Source organism: Rutilus rutilus, assembly GCF_951802725.1.
Source record: "Rutilus rutilus genome assembly, chromosome: 7".
Classification (NCBI taxonomy): Eukaryota; Metazoa; Chordata; class Actinopteri; order Cypriniformes; family Leuciscidae; genus Rutilus; species Rutilus rutilus.
The window spans coordinates 45,714,480-45,738,675 of record NC_140221.1 but is presented as its reverse complement, the minus strand read 5'-3'; the positions used below and the strand labels follow the sequence as shown (position 1 = coordinate 45,738,675).

The window sequence follows — 24,196 nt, the reverse complement described above, 5'->3', positions numbered from 1 at the left end:
TGTACAAGTAATTATTTTGTAAGTAATTTGTGTTAGTACAAAACTTATTTGAATGCTTCCATGAATCTGAGCAGGATTACATACCTTTCCAGGGGTTTGGATGCACTCATCTGTAAAACAATAGAGTCCACATGCAAGTCAGTTTCTGTTATTTGAGATATATATACTATATACACACACACACACACACACACACACACACACATGCATAAACACACACACACGCGCGCGCACGCATACACACACTGCCCGGCCAAAAAAAAAAGGTTGTTGTTTGGATTTAAAAAGGCAAATGCTTAAGAGTCTATGATTGGATCATTTTTTGCAGTGATTATTATGTTTTTAGCATGTTATATGTTTGGCAACAGTTCTTCTAACCCTAACTGATGGAGTGTGTAGCTTTTCATTTCTTAAACAACCAGGAAGAACATCATGTCCTTATTCCAGGGTGACAAAGCCAAGATTAATCCGGCTCAGATTGTGAAAGAATGGTTGGGAGGAGTATGAAGAATCATTCTCACACATTCGCCCAATTCATGGCGAGTATGATTCTTCATACTCCTCCCAACCATTCTTTCACAATCTGAGCCGGATTAATCTTGGCTTTGTCACCCTGGAATAAGGACATGATGTTCTTCCTACATGGTTGCTCCTTTGAGTCCAGATCTTAAATTCATTCAAAGTCTTTGAGTAACATTTATTTCCATCAAGAGGTGCATCAATTTTTGGTCAAGATCTTGTATTGACAATGCATGAGTCAAGCACTTTGTAAAGTCTCCTCCAGCACATTTCATCCTTGCATCTTCTAGTACTACAGTAAAACACTGTAAAGTATGAAGTCACTTCATTTAAACACAGTTATCACTTCTTTTCTTTCAACGCAATCAACAAAAAGTAAAAAGTAAAAGTAAAGAAAAGTAAAACTTAAATCCTCATAGTTTTTACTCTAATAGAGTCAGATAAATAAATAAATAAAATGTATGGGTCAGAAAAGTTGCTGCTTTAAATTTTTACGTACAGTCAACTTGGCTGTATAAGTCCTTTCAACTTAAATTATATTAAAACGAATAATTATTTATAGTATATTTAAAATTATACACATTGTGATGCATAACAAATGTAAAACTTTACCACTGAAATAGGAATACCTCAAATCATTTTTCACCATGATTGTATGCAGTTTTGATAGTGTGCTATTGAGCATGTCTGAAATGGTTTAAGAGCAGATTATAAATGCTGGATTCGTTCATACTACAATTATGCCATGAAACCTTTTAACTGCCTTTCTATCGTTGAAAAGACATTATTTAATTTAAGCTTTAAAATATATACTTACTATTCCTGTAAATCCGAGTCTTCGCCAACAATACCGGATCAACACAGCTGCTGTTATCTTGCCAAGCGGACAGAAGATGCTCTTTATACGGCTCTGAAAATACACTGCAAGTCCAGACATAATCATGAGGGTGAGGTTATGAATGATAAATTACACAATCGTTCACAGGGACCGGGAAAATGCAACATTTCCTTGCAATTATGCAGCCTCACCTTCAATTAAATTTTTTGTAGCAGACAACAGGTTGATCTGATTGAACATGTTTATATAAGGCTCTTTTTACTGAGAAAAGGGGGAAAGTCTTCCGACACATTACCAGTAAAACATGTGGAAAATTATTGCATAAGGATGCTTGCATATTTTAAATTAATAATGTTGCGATATTTGTTTAATTTATGATTGTTTCTTTAACAAACATTAACATTATCATTTAATTAAAATCTGGATAGCCTACCAAATGCTGAGTTTGCAGATGGGGTGGCAATGCTTTTGCTTATTTTATGGAATTGTAGATATTCTAGGAAGTAATTCATACATATAATTCAGTATGATGATGCATATAAACACACTCGCTAAATTGAATGTTAAGAGTTTCCCATAGAAAACCATTATAAAGAAAATGCTGCTTAATGCGTTGACCATGATTTTAAAGAAACCAAATTCAGTATAGAACTTAATGAAACATGTATGTAAAGGCAAGCAGATAAACCCAGAATATCAAGGCAATGTGCAAAGTTTCACGCTAAGCCTTTTCCCATGGAAAACCATTATAAATATGAAATTTAGTGCATTGCCTTCATATACTGGACTCAGCTGCTTGCCTTCATGCGTTATCATTAAGGTGTATGAATTTGATCTTTTCATATCATCACTGTCTTAATATATTAAGTCACGTTAAGCATTTTCTTTTAATGGCTTTCTAATCGCTTACACTCTTAAACGTAAAGGTTCTTTATTGGCATCGATGGTTCCATGAAGAACTTTTAACATTTATGGAACGTTTCCATTCCACAATGGAATTCCACAAGGTTCTTGACATTTAAAAAAAGTTCTTTACACAGAGGGAAAAAAATGGTTCTTTTAAGAACAGCTCACCATAAGGTTCTCTGGGGAAACAAAAATGGTTCTTCTGTGGTATCGCTGCGAATTGTCATTTTTATTTTTTAGGAGTGTAACGTAAAAGAACATAGAAATTCGTTTTGACTGGTTGTTGTTTTAGAACATTAAGCCACGTTAAGAGTTTGAGAATGTCACCCCATGACATCCCGGTAGATCCAAAACCAGTTTGATCTGGTCTGGCTAGTTTTAGGAGGCCACGGCCATCAAAGACGTTTAAAACAAGAAAAAACACTTGCAGTGTGATTCGTTTCCACTGATTGAAGGTAAATATCATCTTTATTGTCTGTTTCAGGAGCTTCAAACACATTAACGAAAATAAAACAACTAAAAATGATCGCTCGTGAGAGAGAGAAAATCAGTGCAGTTATCAGAAATAGAGACGTGTTAAAGTTAAAGTTCATCTCCTTTGAATCAGATTTTTAGCTTCTTGCTATTGATGCATTAATTAAAAATCATTTAAATCTTTAGAAGCCAAACACTGCGATCACTGTCCATAGACACGCTGAGAAATATTAGGCCTATACCATTTACACAAAAATGTTTAGCTTATGCTTAACTTATGTATGAAACATTAAACTGTCTCCTATTACACCTGAGCGGCTTCTATCATTTGCTGTCGAATCTCATAATGTTCTGTATTCATAATGTTCATGGCTGTATTTTCTAATCTCTACTCAATATGTAACTCTGTTTAGTGTATGTCAGAAATTAAAATTTACATTAATGCAGATTAATCAGCTTTCATAGGCTATAGCAGTATGACAAAACACCAATGAACTTAATGACAAGTTTTACTAAATATTTCGTCTTTGAACAGTATAAAGGTTTAATACAAGTTTTAAAGGTTTGACATCATGAATTTGACCAACTAAAACTGTTAAAATAATTTACGTTAATGAAATAAAATATAAAAAAGCCATTGTAAAATAAATATTTCAGTTAGTAGCCAAGACAACATTTCAATTTTAAGTACTAAAATGAATAATTTATATATAATTTATAAATAAATGTACAAAAATGTAAAGTATCTATGAAGTATCTATTTATCTCCAACACACGCAACAACATCTGCTCTCTCGTCAACAACACGCATGTGTTGTGGTGCTCTCATGCGTTCAGAATTTATGACAGGATTTTCATTTTTGCGTGAACTTTCCCTTTAACCACATGAAGTAGCGCTACACTCTTAAATATAAAGGTTCTTTATAGGCATCTAAATCATGAAGAACCTTTAAAGGGATAGTTCACTTTGAAATTAATTTTTGATATGTTTTAGCTTACCTCAAGGGCATCCAAGATGTAGGTGTCTTTGTTTCTGCGGTAGTTTCAATTTTGATATTTTTAGGTCAAACCGTTCTTGTCTGTCAGTCATGTAATGCATGTCGATGGTCACTGTCTCAAAACACAAGCACAGAGTCCAAATTAAAACAATTCCCCATCGTCCAAATGAAACAATTCCCCATCATAAGTACACATTGATGGCCTAAGACACGAAACGAGCGGTTTGTGTGAGAAAACGAAAACATAGATGTCGCCTTGGCTACGGTTTCGTTCCAATGAACTGCAGTAGCCAAGGCGACATCTATGTATATATCTATACCCACCCGCGCCGTCAGATCATTTGGACGTGTGCTGTGTTCAAGAGATAACAATGATATAAATACTGTTCGTTTTCTCACACAAACCGCTCGTTTCGTGTCTTAGGCCATCAATGTGTACTTATGATGGGGAATTGTTTCATTTGGACGATGGGGAATTGTTTTAATTTGGACTCTGTGCTTGTGTTTTGAGACAGTGACCATAGACCTGCATTATATGACTGACAGACAAGAACGGTTTGACCTAAAAATATCAAAATTGAAACTACCGCGGAAACAAAGACACCTACATCTTGGATGCCCTTGAGGTAAGCTAAAACATATAAAAAATTAATTTCAAAGTGAACTATCCCTTTAACATGCATGGAATCTTTCCATTCCACAGAAGGTTCTTCATAGTGTAAAAATATTCTTAAGATTCTAAGGTTCTTAACACTAATAAAAAAGGGTTCTTTTAAGAATGTTCACTGAAAGGTTCTTTGAGGAACTAAAAATGTTTCTTCTATGGAATCTCTGCGAAAACATTCTTTTGGAAGCTTTATTTTTAAAGAGTGTAGATGCAGTACCTGCTGTTTTGTTTCCCATGTTAGATTTCAGCTCCTTCAGAGCGTTCATGACTCTCTCCTCTAGAACAGAATAAAACACATCAGACCTTGTTAGACTTTCTGCAGTCAGTGTCCTGTGGATTTAATTTCAATCCAATTATTTCCAATGTAAAGAATAATGTCAGTATCAGCATGCAGGTCCATGAAACCAACAATTATGATTATATTTCTGAAATCATGCCTAAAAAAAAATTGATCAATTCAATAGATTCAGTTATACATTCACAATGCTCATTAATGCAGTTATTGCAATATTGTACTCGACTCACCAGAGATCTGTTGTTTAGAGGACAGAGATGCGACAGATGAAGTGAGATCTGACACTGAACTCTTCAACACACTCAATGAACTCGACATTGACTCTTAAACATGAGACAAAAGCCATAAATACACTATACTGGATCAGCAAGATCACTGAGTGCATAGAAATAATGGCTTTGTGAATGAGAAAATATAAAAATACATAATCAACATCTGCTCATATCAGTTTTTTCTTAGACAAGAACTTAGCATACTATGGAAGCTTGTTTCTGTCACAGAATAAAACTTTTTAAAAGATTATTGCAGGTTTTATCTCACAATTGCGAGTTTACATCTCACAATTTTGGCTTTATTTCTCAGAATTGCGAGATATAAACTCACAATTGTGTGTTATAAAGTTAGAATTGCGAGATATAATTTATAAATTACCAAATTTTGGTAATGTGGGCTGGTGTGGCTACAACGCCAGGGCTGAATTTTTGTCCCAGTCTGCCCCTGACAGCTGCTGTTCTAGCCAGAGCAAGTGGATTTACATTTACACATTTGGCAGATGCTTTTATCCAAAGCAACTTACATTGCATTTCAAGGTACACATTTTACATTCTTATCAATTCTTGTTTTCCCTGGGAATCGAACCCATGACTTTAGCGTTGCAAGCACCAATGCTCTACTGTTTGAGCTACAGGAAAGTTGCAGTGGAGTAAAAAGTCGAAGGTGAAGTAGGCTAATGTCAAATTTCCATTACTGTGATTGATTTATTTCTGTTATAGTTGTCTTCAGCCATTTTGGTATGTTAAATTTGAGTCAGTTTTGGACTTGCCATTTTTATGTTTAAATTTACATTATGAAAAACAAGGTTGTGCTCCATATTGTGGTGTTCAGCCATTTTAACATAGTATCGTCATCATATCAGTGTAGATGTAGATGGACCAAAATTAAACCATTAAAATATCAAGTAAATAAGAATTGTGATACTTGGTGCCACAGTGACACTCTTGTCCTAAAAAGTATTGCTATACCACGATACTCAATATGTTGTGGTATAGTCATTGAGTCATTTTTCCATGTTGCACCTACACAAAATTTGAGGGTTCCCCCTCCTGCCAAATCCCACTTTAACCACTGAACGTCTCTAATATTAATGCAGGTCCTAAAGCTCTTGCCTGATCATAACCTTTCTTTTTGCAGTGATATTCCACTTGAGTTTTTCTCTTTTGTAATGTCTCTCAGCCATTTCTCTGTCTACATTCTTTCTTCAAATCCCCCTCTTGCTCACTCCCTCTCCTCCCCCATCAAGAGTGGACACGCCCCCTACTGCTGATTGGCTCACTCTCTACTCCCCCATTATAATAATAATAATTTGTTACATTTATATAGCGCTTTCCTGGGTACTCAAAGCACTTTAGATGGACGGGGGGAATCTCCTCAACCACGACCACATTGGACATTGCAGCATCCACCTGGATGATGCGACGTCAGCCATATTGCGCCAGAACACCCACCACACACCAGCTTATTGGTGGAGAGGAGACAGTGATGAAGCCAATCAGTATATATGGGGATGATTAGGAGGCCATGATGGACAGAGACCAAGGGCCAAATTTCTCACTCTCTTATCCCCCATTATGAGTGGACACGCCCCCTACTGCTGATTGGTTCACTCTCTTCTCCCCCATTATGAATGGACATGCCCCCTACTGCTGATTAGCTCACTCTCTCTCCTCCCCCATTATGAATGGACATGCCCCCTACTGCTGATTGGCTCACTCTCTTCTCCCCCATTATGAGTGGACATGCTAGTGGACCCCTATTGCTGATTGGCTACAAGTGTGTACATGCTGAGATTTGAGTGTGGCCCAAAGTATCATAACTAGTTAATGTTATATGAGATATTTTAAAAGAGAGCATAACAAGAGAATAATATATTCATTATAAGGTCTTATTAATTCATGAAATAACTTAAAATTCATATTAATTTAGCCTTTCTGTCTTACCAAAGTCACATTGGTTGTTTTGTAGATCAGACTGTAGAGAAGTAACAGCGGTTTTTAAGTAGTCTAATAGTTTTTGTGTTTCAGTCTGTTTCTGCACTTGGTTGCCGACTGTGAAAAAAAAAAAATATATATATATATATGATTGATAAACAATCAAGAATATGAGAGTTTGCTCTTAAAAGTATTTCTTATGGTTATCTCCTTTAAATGATCAGATTTGCAGACCTGCATCATTCAGTTTGGATGTCAGCGCTGACACAGCAGAACTCAAACTGTTCATCAAACTCTTCACTTCAGCGTGTGACAGACCTTGCTGGCTCTCTTTGAAAAAGAAGTAAAACAAGTCCTGCTATTACAGTCAGAAATACACAGTTGTGTCCTGGTAGAAAAAAAAAAAATCAATTTTCATGTTGTCAGCAACAGATGTGGTAGTTTACAGAATGAAGACGATGAAGATCAATGCTAACTTTCTTTAATAAACATTAAGATAATACATAGATGAAGGCACAGAGAATGATCACATAAACTACTCACACTACAGACGAGAACCGACAATGAACTGAATGAAACGGAGTATTAATGGGAAACTTAATGACAGACAGCTGAACATAATCAGTAACCAAGGAGACGAACTGGGAGGTAATTGAGGGGCTGTTTACACGACACCATTTTCAACTAAAACCGTATTTAAGCATAAAACTTTTTATGCTTTTTGGCCGTTTGTTTACACGACAACGGCATTTTAGGTTCCTGAAAAAGCAAACTTTTGAAAATGGGTTTCAAAGTGGAAGTTTTTGAAAACGGTCTCCGTGTAAACAACAAAAACGTTAAACCAAAAATGATGACGTCAAGCACGTGTATTAGGCTGCATGCTCAGTCTTTCATCGCCAATTCGTCATCTAATGACCTGGCAGCAGAAAACAGCGTTTTTAATCACTTTCACGGATCAGTGTGAATGGGGATCGTTTCGACAATGGTGTTGTCTAAGAAAACTCAAAGGAAAAACTTTGTTGTGTAAACATACCCTTAATGTCCTTGCACACTGAGTCAGAAATTTTCATATGCGTTTTTTTTCGTATTCGTCATTCGGTGGCTCTGAATTGTCAAAACACCTCGAGTCACAAAATGCTTACTATACGGAAAACGCAGAAAATCAAACCCGATCTGATATTTTTTTTATGACGGACGAAAGTTTCGGAGCCAGTGTGTAAATGTAATTGACATAACATGAGGTCGTATTTATTTTTTAACGTGCGAAAATTTCGGACAAGATTTTCGAAATCAGTGTGCAAGGACATTTCATATTAGTTTTTTCGTATTCGTCATTCGGTGGCTGTGAATTGTCAAAACACCTCTCAAAATACTTGCTACGGATGCGAAAAACGCAGAAAATCGAACCCGATCCAAATTATCTTTTTTATGACGGACTAATGTTTCGGAGCCAGTGTGTATCATTTAAACGTGATTGACATAACATGAGATCATATTTATTTTTTAACATGCAAAAATTTCGGACGAGAATTTCGAAATCTGTGTGCAAGGACCTTAAAACTAAACTGAACTGAATCACATGAAACAAACACACAGGAATGAAACTAACACAAAACACAACATAATCCTGACACACGTGTTGGTTTTGGAGGATTTAAATGTACAGTCCATAATAAAAAATTTAAATCTCACCCAGCTTTTGTTGGTTTTCCTCTTGTTTGGATGTGATTGAACTCAATGAAGAGGCAAGATTGGTCATCAATGTCTCAATATTCTTTTCTTGAGGTTTGACTGAAGTTTGATTGGAACTATGAATGTTCATCCAACTCTCCAGCACTGAGAATGTTCTTTGTTGATGAAAAACTGGGAACAAAAACAAACTTTTTTGCACTGTAAAAAATTTCTAACCCTCCCAAATCAAAAATTTCAAGTGACCGATAACATCTAAATTTTTCAATTGGCCCAAGTGAAATTCTGTAAATTTCAATTGGCCCAAGTGAAAATCTGTAAATTTTATAATTTACAGATTTTCACTTGGGCCAATTGAAAAATTGAGATGTTATCGGTCACTTGAAATTTTTGATTTGGGAGGGTTAGAAATTTTTTACAGTGTGTAATCAGCATATGCAAAGGCTGTAAACATGCATACCACTATTATGTATATTTATTTTGCATTACTCACTTTTTAAAATGCAAATATTTTACAACGCAACACTTTCAAAGTATGATGTTAACCACTCACAGATGACAGAAGTCATGATGATGAAAATAATCATGCAGACTGTTCCTAGAAGGACAAAGATGCCAGTTTTTCTGCTACATGGACGACCTGCAGAAAACAACACACCATGAGAAATCACATTCTAGGCTACTTTCTTTTATTTCTTTAAAGCAAGACAGCCTTCCGGTTCCTTAAACAGTAGCGCACAGCACTAGCAACACCAAGGTCATGGATTCAATTCCCAGAGAAAGCAAGAACTGATAAAAAATGTCTATCTTGAATGCGAATGTGGATAAATGTGAATGTGATGTGCAGTATGATCAGGAAAGTATTTTACGAAACACTTCACGCCTGCATCCATTCAGTTGTTGTAGGAGGAACTCCAAAGCTTAAAATTTAATTAGTAATTTTACAACGGGAACGCAGCAATATTTTTTCCCTCCCATCTCATATTTTTTTTCAATCACCATGTTCCTTTAGTGGTTCCGTATCTTTGTTCAAAATGTTCACAGTAATAATTAACAAACATTAGCCTCAATGTTCAGTTCAATAGTTCATGTACATTCAAATAATTAATCAAATGCTATAATAATTCTGTTTTGAATAGAATTTGAAGGTTCATAATGTATAATGCTTCGCGTCGTGCCTAACAACGCCCTTCAGCCGTGACTTATTCACGATACACGATAAGTGATTATAAAGTGTTACCAGGCATTTAAGGTAGTTGTACAACAAACTAAAACTCTTTCTCTCATATACAACACAAAGACATCTTTCTGTTTCAAATACAATTTAGTATCATAGCAAACCTTTGCTAAATGTCGTCTTCCGTTCATATTCCATGTCCATTTTCATGATTTCTTCACAACTATCAGTTTTCTGATAGACCATCATAACTTTTGCAGTCACTTCAAAACACATTCAAAAGAGCTCCTGAATGACAGTAAACAGGGCATTAGTGTATAATAACACAGCACTTTCCGTTCCTCATTTCAAAGGACATTGACCTGTAACAAGTGTACTGTAAGTTATTCTGCAGAAACACATCAGCTTAAATGACTAATTAAAACTGCTTGCTCAGTGTTTCCAGCATCATCTGTTTTCACTCAGCTTCACTGTGGTTTGTCTGCCTCTTGTTTGAACCTTACCCTTGACCATTTACCTAGAATTAGCATGGTCAAAATGAATATTTTGGTACAGAAAGACCTCTGGGTTTGATTAAAGGGGTTTATTTATTTCAAAGTAAGTGTGTGCTTGCTTTTATCTATTGGAGATAATTTCCACCACATAATAAAAAAATCGTGCTTTGGTCAATCTTAAATATGACATTAAAGTCATAATAATGACATAAAATATGACACAAACGTCATAATTATGGCTTACTATGTCATAATTGACATAAAAGTCGAAATTATTACATAAAACATAATTATATGAGATTAAAATTTTGAAATGATAACAAAGTAATAATAGTCATTTATGAGATTAAAAAGTCATAATTGAGATACTGAGTCATAACTCATAACATACTGAGTCATAATTAAGATATATATATATATATATAAAAAAAATCTAAATCCTTTTGTCATAAATTCGACTTTTTATAGGCGGATTGGTCTTCCATATTTATCCTTTCAGCTCAAGGGTGACGCTACTGAAGCTACTGCGCATGCGCATCAAATTCAGTTCTTCAATTAAATTTGTCAAGTGCAAGTGCGATTTCTCATCATGTTTTCCTTTCACGGGTAAGTAATGTGCATAAGTACACGAAACACCTCAAAACAGGTCGATAGTAGGTATATGCAGATTGTCAATGACAACGCTTTAATAATTTTATTAGAAGTCTGACGAATCGGAAAAATTACCTTACGTTTGTATTTGTGGTCGCGACATCATTTTTGCATTAGATCACTAAATGCTGCTTTTACCGAGACAAAAGTTAATAAAGTTGGGCTAATGTATATCGATGCTCTATGACTTCATATCTGACGATTTAAATATCGATATTAGATGGAAAAGTTAGTTCAGCGCTAACGTTACTCGAGCACAGCCGTTAACAAAGCATCTTTTTAATTTTAGGCTATCGTTATGCTGAAAGATGGCTTTAGATTTCAGACGTTTTTAAAAGTTGTAAATTAGATTTTTTTTTTTTAAGTGAGGGGAATTATATGTTTTGAATATGACTAAAACAGTATTTTAATAAATTATGTAATTAAATATTATGTTAAAGTATAATCAATAAGGGGTTGTTGTGCTATATTGACTATAGGATATTTTTCAGGCTCGGGCCTTGTGTTAAATGCTCTACATTTTACAAATAGTAAAGTGTTACATGAGTAGTATGTCTGATAAGTACTTAATGAAAAAGTAGTTCCCTACAAAAAAAATCCTGGATGAATACATTATCATACCCGAGTCCAGAACAATTACATGTATAAAAAAATACTGTTGTCAAGAGAATATATCTTAATGTATGAAATTACGATCACCCATTGTTTGAAAAAGGCTTGATGCAAGTTCCCCACACACAGACACACAAACACTTTTTGTCCAGTAAATCTGACTCAATTCAGATGATTTTAGCAGTATATAGCAAAAGGTTGGGTTTTTAGATTAATTAACCATGATTAGTTTGTAATACTGGTAAAAAGTTTGGAATAAGTACGATTTAAAAAACAAAAGTTTTTGAAAGACGTCTCTTGCCCCTCAAGGCTGCATTTATGTGGTCAAAAATACAATTTTTGTGTAACAGCATTCCTAAAGCTCAAACAGTAGCAATGCCAAGGTCATGTGTTTTGATTCCCAGGGAATGCATATAAGTGATACCTTGAAAGCAAGTTTCTTTGAAAGAATTGTCTGCCAAATGTAAAAAAAAAAAGAGTAACATAACTAACTGAAATGCTATTTCAGTTACACAGAAGCCACAGATGCAGGATGTGTGAAAAGCATTAAATGTTTGAAGCTTCTTCACCGGGTGTCTCAGGTAAGTACAGAAGACTCATCATGATACATCATGAGCAAAGAGAAGCTTTTGGTTGATCCACCAATACAAAAATGATACTAATTTTCTCATCAGCTAGCAAAATGTTTTCCATGAACATGGATTTGCTAAAGTGATTATAACTTTTGCCCTCCATGTCAGTAAGGTTCAATTGGTGTCCTGGTAATAAATTAAATTTTACATGAAAAAAAGAGAGATGAGCTTCATCTTACTGCTTCTGTGCAACAATACAAATCACACAATAATCATTTCAAATAATGACACATTTTGAAGTATTTTAAAATAATTATTTATTTTAATCACAATATTCAGGACATCATTCAGATCCTTTCTACTGCATGACAGGAAGACAAGTTATTTTATTTATGATTATTATAAGTGTTTTATATACAGATTATCAGTGTGAATTTGTTGACTGTTGAAGTTGTAATATGGTAGAATGAGATATCAATTTAGTCATATTAGTAACTACACCATAATTATTATTCTATTCCCACCCCACCTCACAAAAACTCAATACACTCAAAACTAAGCCTATTTGCGCAGTGCTTTTGGACACCTTGCTGCAGCAATTTTTAGTCTGAATTTCCCTTTTCACATATGTACTTCAATTTGGAAGAGCAGTGGATGTCATTAAGCAACTGATCATATGAAATGTGCCCACAGTCCTCTCCTTCCTCTCCTTTCTCTCCCAAGTTGTGTTTAGTCCAATCATCTGGCTGCCCAATTCTCCATTGTCTGCAAAAATATAATTAAAAATTTGTTACTAACGGTACCTTTAAAAGTACCGTTACTTCGGCACCAAGTCAGTATTGAAATTTAAAAAAAATGTGACGATACCAGCATTTCTGCCAATCACAGACATAGGCCTATCTGTTGAGCACGTGAACGCAATGGCCAATCAATTTTATGTTACAATGAGAACCGAATAGTCTGTTCTCTATATTATATTCAACTCACGCTTTATCCATGGTGTAAGGAGTGTCATCCGCCCATCTCCATTCCCCTGTGTTCTGGTCTGTTAGACCGACCCAGTAGTCCTGTGAGTTGGCGAAGTTGGTAACAAATTGCTAGGAAGGGGGATAAAAGTTAATCACTGAAAGACAGAATGGAAGGTAGGAAAAGGGTTTTTGTGTGTGTGTGTGTGTGTGTTACACACCCACTCCTTCTTAGAGCCGTCTTCTATTTTTAAGAGTAATGCGCCCTGCTCTTCGCAGTAATCTTTTGCTTCGGTCCAGTTCATTTTGTCATTAGAGAACAGGTAACAGCTGTTGCTGAATGGGATCCACTCAGTTTCAGGACAGCCAGGAAATAAGTCTTTAAGAGAGAGAGAGAGAGAGAGAGAAAAAAGAGAATGCATAATAATGTTGTTGTACAAAAGACATAATTTTTTTTTTTACTTAGTCATTCAACACATTTAATTAAAACATCAAAGTAAAATTATTTTATTTTATTTTTTTAAATGAGAACTTGACCAATTATTTAAATCGATATAATTTTCATTTTGGTAAACCACCACCATAAACAATATTTGGGCAGGACTAGTTTTCTCTGTGAGGTCGTATCATAAATTCTTGTTTAACTGTACAGATGTTGTATGATTTTAAGTATTTCAATACTTTTTTTTTTTTACACACCCCGAGTAAAAATTACAGAGCAAACATTTTTTTTGTCTCATGCAGATTAAATAAATGTAATCCTACCCAGAAAACACTGAATATTATTTCCCTGCACAATGCTTCTCCTCATTTACTTTGACCATCTTCAAATACCGTAATTAAAGCTATAATTCTTGTTGTGCTGCCTGATAAAATAACCTGCTATTCTGCTGCATAACAGCATTAAAACAGAAGCTGCATATGTATGAATTTAGAGTTTACTCACTGGTAAATGATAGTTTATAAGAAAGAGCTCGAATAGATTTTTTCAGTTCCTCCAGGTCTGAGCTTGACGTGCCAACTTTAGTTGAATACAAAAGTCAGAAAAATACAACATCAGCACGATTTCTTCTAATACAGGAAAAGCTCAATTCTGTAGAACATCATATTTAAGATTTATTTATGAAACATTTATTAACATTTGTATTTTAATTAGTATTTGCGTTTATATTAATTTGTATAATTTTAGGTCTTACTCGAGATATGTGGTGTGCGTGAATAAACCCGTTGAGATGAAATCAAACTGGTCACTACAAGAGAAAGAAATAGAGAAAGTTTTATCATGGGCCAATCAATATACAGCTTCAACTTCTTAATATGCAGTTTTAAATTTGAGGATTCAAAGCTGAAACATACGTCCAGCACTCACCCAGCCTTTGTAGTTTTTCCTCTTGTTTGGATGCGAGTGAACTCTGTGACAAGCCGAGATCAGTAATCAAGGTCTCAATATTAGACAACTTCTTTTCATGCATTTCTTATGGATATAGAGTGAGAGGGACAAATAAGTAAATGATCAATGCACTTATAATATCTTAGAGTATTTGCAGTGTCATATATATATATTTACAGTTGCAACTTTGTTTATGATTCATTTGTTATCAAAAGATTATCATCCTTGCAATCTCTTACAAAATATAACATCAGAGTTACGGCAGTCAAGACACTCACCTTTGGTCATTGCGTTAATTGATCCGGACATATTCAAAGATGAACTCAGACTGGACACCAAATTCTGCAGCTCAGAAACCTTCTTTTCTAAGTCATTATCTGTCCAAAACAATTATTAATTAACATTCCATTACCAAAACTGATCTGTGATGATGATGATGATGAAGTTCTCACCTGAGGTCTGAAACTCAGATTTGACTGAGGTTTGATCAGAAGTATGGCTGTTAATCCAACTCTCCAGCATTGAGAACTTTCTTTCTTGATGCGAAACTTCAAACCAAAATAAACAGACAAACTTTTTCAGCTTCTCTGCAAATATTTTACATATTCATATGCTAATTCAAATAGCTCAGAGCAAAGCAGTTCAGTTCATATCACAATTAGCTGTTTAGTACATTTTTATCTCAAACAAAAAAAGTCCATGTTCACAGTATTTGTCACACTAAAAACACAAAGATGTTGCAGTCCATATCCACACCAGTGATAAACGAAAGCAGTCTAGTAGCAAAACACTAAAGACAGTATTTCATTAATAACTCACAGATGACAGAAGTCATGATGATGAAAATAATCATGCAGACTGTTCCTAGAAGCACAAGGATGCCAGTTTGTCTGTGATTTGAGCGACCTGAAGAAAACAGACAAAATCCTTGATTCATTTATATTGATAATATCACATATACAATGTCGAAATGTAATATTTTAATTTTGCAATGCCATGTTTTAATTCTTTTTGCATTTTTCCACACATTTTGAGATATTATTCATGTCTGTAGCAAAATGGTGCCGGAACAAGTGACATACCCAAGTTTATACTTAGAAGTTTGTTTAAATCATCATAGTACGAGAAGTAACAATATATATATATATATATATCCATAATTAGCATGAATATGATTAATTGTTGAAGCTCACTGGTTAAAAATCTGAGATGTTATCCAGTACCAACTTCCCCCGAGGAAGAAACACTCACAGCATTCTCGATTCCAATTATATTTCAAATATAAAAGTTGCTTTTGAAATAACGATTAAAAAAGTCTGTCAAGACATTAAAATAAATGTAACTGCGAAACATTTTCCATTTCACTCATGCTGTAAAAGCTTTAAGATAGTTTCTCCAACTGAATGTGATATTGTAAATCTTCCAAACCTCTCCAAAATGATTTCTTTGGTTCACAGTCCATCTCCATTTGAATGTATTCTTCAGAACGATCCATTTTCTATAAAAGGACAATATAATGTGAGCAAATTTAAGTCACTTGCTGCTTATGGTTGAAATTAAAAACACCACCTCCTATATAATCATTTATGTTCCTTAAAAAAATGTCACTTCCACATTCTGAGGAAGTGATATTTAGGGAATTCCATCTGGGAAGATTATCTTTATTCTGTTACTCAGACACACACAGGAAAACATTTAATGCTAAAGATGTTTTAATTTTTGCATGTACATTTTCTTCATGATAAGTTTAATGACGCTTATGTCACTTTACAGCATGCAATTAGTTGATTTGCCAACATGCAATTTATTGGTAATTTTGAAATAATAGACGGTAGTTTTACAAGACTTCCCCCTCTCCCCCACCCCCCAAAAAGTGTCCCATTCCATGGATCTAGGTTTTCATTTTGTCTCATTTAACTTGCTATTTGGTCTTTTTACTTGTGTGACTCTGTAAACGTCTTAATTCTTTCTGAAAGCTGTGGGGAATTTTCCTTTTTACCATTTAAAATAGCACTTCTAGATTAAAAAAAAAAAAAAAGTAATTCATATAATTCATAGTATTCATAAGAGTATTCATAGTAATGATATAACACTCTTTCCCACTAAGAATTTATCAGAAACTGGTGGCATTAATGTCCATAAATAGTCATTATGATGGCACCTGTTGTAGGACCCTATGATTTCCACAATGCGGAAAATGCTGATGTAAAATGCTGGTCGTGAGAAAATCTTTTCAATGAAAATCTCAAATGAAGATTGCATAACTCCAGCTTACTTGTCTGTGCTTTCAGTTCACCCGCGCTTCTTCAGAAGTGTAAAAAGTGCGCGTATGGTTGCCAGATACTAGTGAAAAGACTGGGTAGAAAACGTGCTCTTTTAACAGAAAAGCTCTGACTGGGGTTTAAATTGTTTAAATCTGGCAACCGTAAGCATGAACGCTCCTAAAAACAGTCTGTAATGTGTTGTCTTCTCCTTTATTCGACAAAAAGAAGTGGTTTTGGTCAAGTTGTGTGACTCTGTAAACGTCTTAATTCTTTCTGAAAGCTGTGGGGAATTTTCCTTTTTACCATTTAAAATAGCACTTCTAATAAAATCATTAAGCTGAGTGTGCAAAACACTGCATTTGTGCTGAGCTTGGACTTTCACACATGTAAAAATATACTGAATTAGGGAAGCAAGAGTAATTCATATAAACTTGATCTGTAACTGTTTCTAAGGATAATTTAGTAAGAGTTGTACAATGTACAAATGAACAGAACCAGTATGACGCTATTAGGAGCATCAAGTTTGAGTCCACCCTCAGTAATCCTGTATCTTGCTTTCTGTATGATTTCTTTACAAAAGGAATGTTTTAAAGTAAATACAAGTTTAATGCTGCATTTGTGGGATGATGGTCAATTACTAAGTATTTGAATCATGAATCTGACCAACTAAACCTGTTAAAATAATTTACGTTAATGAAATAAAATATAAAAAAAGCCTTTGTAAAGTAAATATTTCAAACATTTCAAGTTTAAGTACTAAAATTAATCATTTATATATAATGTATAAATAAATGTATACTATTTAAAGCATCTAAACTGAAACTGAATTTCTGATTAAACAGAAATAAAAAAATAGACAAACCTGAAAAAAAATACAACAAAAATGAATAACACAAACTAAAATTAAAACGGAGGAAAAATATATAAAAAAAATTATAAATACTATATGTATATAGTAATGATATAACACTCTTTCCCACTAAGAATTTATCAGAAACTGGTGGCATTAATGTCCATAAATAGTCATTATGATGGCACCTGTTGTAGGACCCTATGATTTCCACAATGCGGAAAATGCTGATGTAAAATGCTGGTCGTGAGAAAATCTTTTCAATGAAAATCTCAAATGAAGATTGCATAACTCCAGCTTACTTGTCTGTGCTTTCAGTTCACCCGCGCTTCTTCAGAAGTGTAGAAAGTGCGCGTATGGTTGCCAGATACTATTGAAAAGACCGGGTAGAAAACGTGCTCTTTTAACAGAAAAGCTCTGACTGGGGTTTAAATTGTTTAAATCTGGCAACCGTAAGCATGAACGCTCCTAAAAACAGTCTGTAATGTGTTGTCTTCTCCTTTATTCGACAAAAAGAAGTGGTTTTGGTCAAGTTGTGTGACTCTGTAAACGTCTTAATTCTTTCTGAAAGCTGTGGGGAATTTTCATTTTTACCATTTAAAATAGCACTTCTAATAAAATCATTAAGCTGAGTGTGCAAAACACTGCATTTGTGCTGAGCTTGGACTTTCACACATGTAAAAATATACTGAATTAGGGAAGCAAGAGTAATTCATATGTAAAACTTGATTTGTAACTGTTTCTAAGGATAATTTAATAAGAGTTGTACAATGTACAAATGAACAGAACCAATATGATTGTAATGAGGGGGCGGAAGCATGTGGATCCATTTGCAGATTATCTTTAATAATCAAGATCAGGGTCAAACAGGCAGTGTTCAAACAACAGTGGCAGGAATATCAGAGGCAGAGCAGAAACAGAAACGATACCAGGCAAGAGTCAGGGCAGGCAGCAAAGCAGTCGAAGTCCCAGAGAGCAAGATCACAAGGGCAGGCGGCAGAGAATCAACAGTAGTCTAACAATCCAAGATCATTAACAGAAGGGTCACAGAATATCAAGGTAAACGCTTAGAAATGTCAGCCGGGGCAAAACAAGACCTCGCAGTGTGAGTGCGAGTGTGAATGCTGCTTAAAGGGATACTTCAGGATTTAGCAATAAGCTTTGTATCAGTAGAAAACCTATAGTATTTTCAAATCACTGTGCTTTCCACCCTCATGTCCCCCTGAGACGAGAGATTTATGTATTTTTTGTCTGTAAAAAATCCTCCGATGACGCAAAAATCGTCATTTTGCGTCATCGGAGGATTTTTTGGCCAGAGGCTAGAAACTACAGCCAGTAGTAGGGGCTGTCCCGCATGTGTTCAACCCGCCCATAGAGGGTGGGATCTCACTCACTCACTCTCACTGAATGTACAAACAGTGTCAGGCATCTTTTATTTGGAAGCTAAGCTAACGGGTTCTTATTCTGTGGAGAAAGCTGAGTAGTAGGGGTTACCATACATCCTCTTTTTCCCGGACATGTCCGGCCGTCGAGATCGTCCAAAATGTCCGGGATTCTGCTTTTGCTTTCTGCAGTCGCCATTCATTGTTTACATGCACACCTTTTATTTCAGTCTAACTGAATTCATTCCGATTGGTGAATCTGAATGTAGTGTTTACATGAACGCTAAACAAGTGATCGGTTGATGTGCGTTTTACCATTGCTAAGAAAATACCTGCTCTTCTGTGAGAGATACGAGACCGGTGCGTCTCCGTGTCGCTCATCAGTAATCACGCCACCGGCCTCGCGCCGTTCTCCCGCAGCCCTCAGCCTCGTCCTGCTCGCCACAGTAAACATGATGAATGGCGACTGTAGAACGCAAAAGCCGAATCCTGGACATTTTGTGCGATCTCAAAAACCCGGGCAGACGGAGTTTTTGTCACGGAGACTCACTAGTAAGCCTAGCTTTGTTGTTTAACTGCTCTCTAACCGGTAGGCGTGGCTTGGGCGTGGACTCGTAGGGCAGCAAACAAGTGCATTCTGGGAGTTGTTGTCTTTCATCCACATGAACAAAAATTTATTTTCTGGCTTTTCTCAGTCTAGAAAAGCTCCAAATTCAAAAATAATTTCACATTTCTACTACATAAATTACCCAATTTAAATACACAGTCATCTTTCCAGAGGTGAAGTATCCCTTTAAGTAGAGCAGATAATGGAAAACACCTGTGCAGGTGATTAGTCTTTGTACGGGGTGCATGGGAAATGGAGTCCGGGAAAGTCAATACTCAGGTGAGGGTGCCCTCCGGTGGCCATCGGAGAGAGCCACAGAGGTCTGATTCATGACAGAGCCCCTCCCCTGCGAGCGGCTCCGGACGCGAGGGGCATTTCGACGCTGAGGTCGTCCACGAGCACGTGGTGCAGGTCTGTCTGGATGAGTTTGGTGAAATTCTGTGGTAAGTGTGGGATCCAAGATGTCATGGGTGTTGACCCAGAATCTTTCCTCTGGGCCATATCCTTCCCAATCGATCAGATACTGCAACACTCGTCCACGGCGTAGAGAATCCAGAATCTCTCTGACCTGGTTAGCCTCCTCACCGTCCACAATGATGGGAGGGGTTCTCTCGTCAGCGACCTCCTGGTCCCCCTTTCCTCTGGGACCACCGGCGGGCTTAAGCAGGGAGACATGAAAGGTGGCTGAGATACGATAATTGGCAGGTAAAGCTAAACGATGTGAAATTGGAGTGATTTGTCTGAGTATTTCGAATGGACCCTCGTACCTGGGATTTAATTTCTTGCTTGGCAGTCGGAGTCGTAAGTCTCTAGTGGAGAGCCAGACCCATTGTCCAGGTGTATATTCAGGTCCCTCCCTTCTTCGACGATCGGCTTGTTCCCTAGTTCGTCGTACAGCTCGTTGTAGATGTACATGAGCAGCATTCCAAGTATTCTCACTCCTGATTAGCCAGTCGTTGACTGCAGGGAGTTCAGTGGGTTCTCCTGACCAGGGAAACAGAGGCGGTTGGAAGCCGAGAACACACTGGAATGGGGTGAGATCGGCTGAAGGTTTGCGGAGCGAATTCTGTGCGTACTCGGTCCATATCAGGAACCAACTCCAATCGTTCTGGTTTTGATGGCAGTAGGATCTTAGAAATCGAGTTATCTCTTGATTGAGTCTCTCCACCTGGCCGTTGGATTGTGGATGGTAACCTGAGGTGAGACTGACGTTGATGTTGAGTTGTTGAAAGAAGGATTTCTAGACTCGTGACGTGAATTGCGGACCCCAGTCTGAAACAATGTCTTCCGGGAGTCCATAGAATCGAAAGACCTGTTCTAAGAGCACCTCTGCTGTCTCGAAGGCTGTGGGTAGTTTGGGTAAGGGTATGAGTCGGCAAGCCTTGGAGAATCGGTCGATCATGGTCAGAATGGTCGTGTAATTCCTGGAGTTGGGGAGGTCAGTAACAAAGTCAATGGCAATATGAGACCCTGGGCGCTGAGGAACGGGCAGAGGCTGTAACAACCCAGCAGCCTGATGGTGAGATGTTGGTGAGTTGGTGAGTTGGCTCACAGTTGGTGAGATGATTTGGACATATTGCAAGTTGGTCATTGTTGGACGAATGCGATGGTGTCAGCCTGTAGCGATGGCCACCAGAAGCGTTCAGACACCAGCTGAAGTGATGCCGTAATCCCGGGGTGACCAGAGCTGGGGGAGTCGTGCACCAGATGTAAGACCCGTTGGCGAAAACCATGAGGAACATAAGTTTGATCATTTGGGCAATTCGGTGGAGTGGGATCATTAGTTTGAACCTCGGTGATCTCAGTGAGAATGTCCCATTGGACTGGAGCTACGATTAGTGTAGACGGAATGACGGTCTCATTGATTCTTCTCAGAGATGATGAAGAGTAATGTAGTGTTGACAGTGCATCGGCTTTGCAGTTCTTGGACCCGGGTCTATAGGTGACTTTAAAATCGAAGCGTGAGAAGACCATCTTGCCTGCCGGGGATTGAGTCTTCTGGCTGAGCGGATATACTCTAGATTACGGTGATCTGTGAGAACAGTGAAGGGAACTTTGGCACCCTCAAAGTTGTCCCAATGTCACCATTCCTCAAAGGCTGCCTTCATTGCCAGCAACTCCCGGTCTCCAACGTCATAGTTGCTCTTGGCGGAACTCAATTTGCGTGAATAAGCACATGGGAATAGCTTGGGAGGACTGCCCTGACGTTGAGATAGGATAGCTCCAATGCCAGTGTTGGAAGCGTCAACTTCGACTATGAATTCTTGATCTGGGTCTGGATGAAGGATAGGAGCAGTGGTGAAGCGATCCTTGAGTTGTTGGAAAGCGTTCTGAGCTGACGGCGACCAGTTTAAGCTCTGTCTCCCTCCCTTGAGCAACAAAGTGAGCGGAGCCGCTATGGTGCTGAAGTTACGTATAAACCGCCTGTAGAAATTGGCAAGAGAAATTTAGCATGTGGATCCATTTGCAGATTATCTTTAATAATCAAGATCAGGGTCAAACAGGCAGTGTTCAAACAACAGTAGCAGGAATAGAGGCAGAGCAGAAACAGAAACGATACCGGGCAAGAGTCAGGGCAGGCAGCAAAGCAGTCGAAGTTCCAGAGAGCAAGATCACAAGGGCAGGCGGCAGAGAATTAACAGTAGTCCAACAATCCAAGATCATACACAGAAGGGTCACAGAATATCAAGGTAAATGCTTAGAAATGTCAGCCGGGGCAAACCAAGACCACACAATGGGTCTCATTCATGAAACACGAGCAGAACGAATTTTTTTGTAAATCGTGTGTAAAGTGGTTCTGGCGTAAATTTTCGGATTCATTAACATGTTCGTATTTTCCAAATGTTAGTTAGTACGAAAGAAATCTATACCTGCTCCCAGCCACGCGTAAATCGCGTTTAACATCCGAACGTTTTGCTCATTAATAAGGCTGCATTTTAATTCACCTTAATCGGGTACATATTTACACAGCATTTTGAACAATTTTATATATAGTAATTACATACGGTTTTTCTTTTTACTTTTATTACGAGAGCCAGTAATAGCATCCGCAAACGGAACACAAGTCCGCAAGTCTTTTTTTTTATATATTTTTTTATATTCAAGCTGTTTATTCTTTTTTCTTTTTCTTTTTTTAATATTCAAGCTGTTTATTCATTTTTTTATATATATTTTTTTACAAGTCCGCAAGTCACAAGTGTTGCAGTCAAGCTTCATGTCGAACCATTTTCTTTTCACTTCTGGGACTGTTCGATTAACAGATGAAACTCCATTAACTGCATCTGTAATATGCTGCCAAGCTTCCTTTTTTTAGGGCCTGATACGCCACTATGTACGCTTGAAAATAAAATGTGGCGTTTTAAATGAACTTCTGATAATAAACTCTGAAGCAAAAACTTCAATTTCTGCATCTGAGAAATTTCTCTTCTTCATTCGCTTTTGAGAAGACATGTTGAAATCCTTCGTTTGGTGTCATAATATGATGCCCATATATAGTTGTCAGTCGGTTTTAATGGGTCGGATTTATGGTAATTGAGAATGAGCATGCACGCGCGTCCCATTTACGACTGATTGGAATTCATTAACACACACACACACACATTTCACTATCACATCGGATGTTTACAAAGTATTTATGAATCAGGAGAAGAATTTTCGGGAATGTCTCTTTACGTGCAAATCACTCACATATTTACTCGTATATTTACGAATGTTTCATGAATGAGACCCAATGAGTGTGAGTGTGAATGCTGCTTAAGTAGAGCAGATAATGGAAAACACCTGTGCAGGTGATTAGTCTCTGTACGGGGTGCATGGGAAATGGCGAGGCGAGGGTGCCCTCTGGTGGCCATCATGACAATGATGCTATTAGGAGCATCAAGTTTGAGTCCACCCTCAATAATACTGTATCTTGCTTTCTGTATAATTTCTTTCAAAGTTTAAGGAATGTTGTAAAGTAAATACAAGTTTAATGCCGCATTTGTGGGATGATGGTCAATTACTAAGTATTTGAATCATGAATCTGACCAACTAAAACTGTTAAAATAATTTACGCTAATGAAATAAAATATAAAAAAAGCCTTTATAAAGTAAATATTTCACTTAGAAGCCAAGACAACATTTCAAGTTTAAGTACTAAAATGAATCATTTATATATAATTTATAAATAAATGTATACTATTTAAAGCATCTAAACTGAAACTGAATTTCTGATTAAACAGAAATTAAAAAAAAATTTACTGAAAAAAATACAACAAAAATGAATAACACAAACTAAACTTAAAACGGAGGAAAAAAATATAAAACAAATTAATAAATACTATATGTATATAGTAATGATATAACACTCTTTCCCACTAAGAATTTATCAGAAACTGGTGGCATTAATGTCCATAAATAGTCATTTTGATGGCACCTGTTGTAGGGCCTGACTGCTGATTTCCACAATGCTGACGTAATTGTGGAACCCAGACATAAAAACATAATTTACTGTATAATGCTGTATTTCATGGAATTTGTCGTGATTCTCGCGGTGTTTTCACCCTCTGCCGCCTCATATGAGGACATGAATGCATGAACTTCAGCTCCAGAGCCACTCTGAGAGTCACTTCATCAGCATTTTACCACTTCATTAGAGAAA

The 24,196-nt window shown here is 36.7% G+C and overlaps 2 protein-coding genes across 3 annotated transcripts in view; both read right to left on the bottom strand.

Moving 5' to 3' along the window:
* The window catches only part of LOC311293503 (cytosolic phospholipase A2 gamma-like), a 66,460-nt gene that overhangs the window by 9,363 nt on the left and 32,901 nt on the right, over positions 1-24,196 (bottom strand). Inside the window, exons 1-9 of one of the 2 annotated variants that reach the window (XM_084413849.1) lie at positions 9,935-10,064; positions 9,147-9,233; positions 8,597-8,767; positions 7,139-7,234; positions 6,914-7,021; positions 4,928-5,020; positions 4,620-4,679; positions 1,337-1,440; positions 85-110 (exon numbers count right to left, since the gene is read on the bottom strand). In XM_084413849.1, the coding sequence (XP_084269975.1) occupies positions 85-110; positions 1,337-1,440; positions 4,620-4,679; positions 4,928-5,020; positions 6,914-7,021; positions 7,139-7,234; positions 8,597-8,767; positions 9,147-9,233; positions 9,935-10,046 (857 nt within the window). In that variant the 5' untranslated portion in view covers positions 10,047-10,064. Of the gene's footprint in view, positions 1-84; positions 111-1,336; positions 1,441-4,619; positions 4,680-4,927; positions 5,021-6,913; positions 7,022-7,138; positions 7,235-8,596; positions 8,768-9,146; positions 9,234-9,934; positions 10,065-24,196 lie in introns of those variants that run through there. The other variant, XM_084413848.1, reaches the window with a different exon arrangement.
* On the bottom strand, positions 12,400-16,002 carry LOC311294552 (C-type lectin domain family 10 member A-like). Its single transcript, XM_084415492.1, has 10 exons — positions 15,883-16,002; positions 15,274-15,360; positions 14,907-15,002; positions 14,733-14,831; positions 14,434-14,538; positions 14,261-14,314; positions 14,011-14,085; positions 13,286-13,443; positions 13,087-13,196; positions 12,400-12,864 (listed from the first exon to the last, which is right to left on the bottom strand). The coding sequence occupies exons 1-10, from the start codon at positions 15,947-15,949 to the stop codon at positions 12,702-12,704; spliced, it is 1,014 nt and encodes a 337-aa protein (XP_084271618.1). The 5' UTR covers positions 15,950-16,002; the 3' UTR covers positions 12,400-12,701.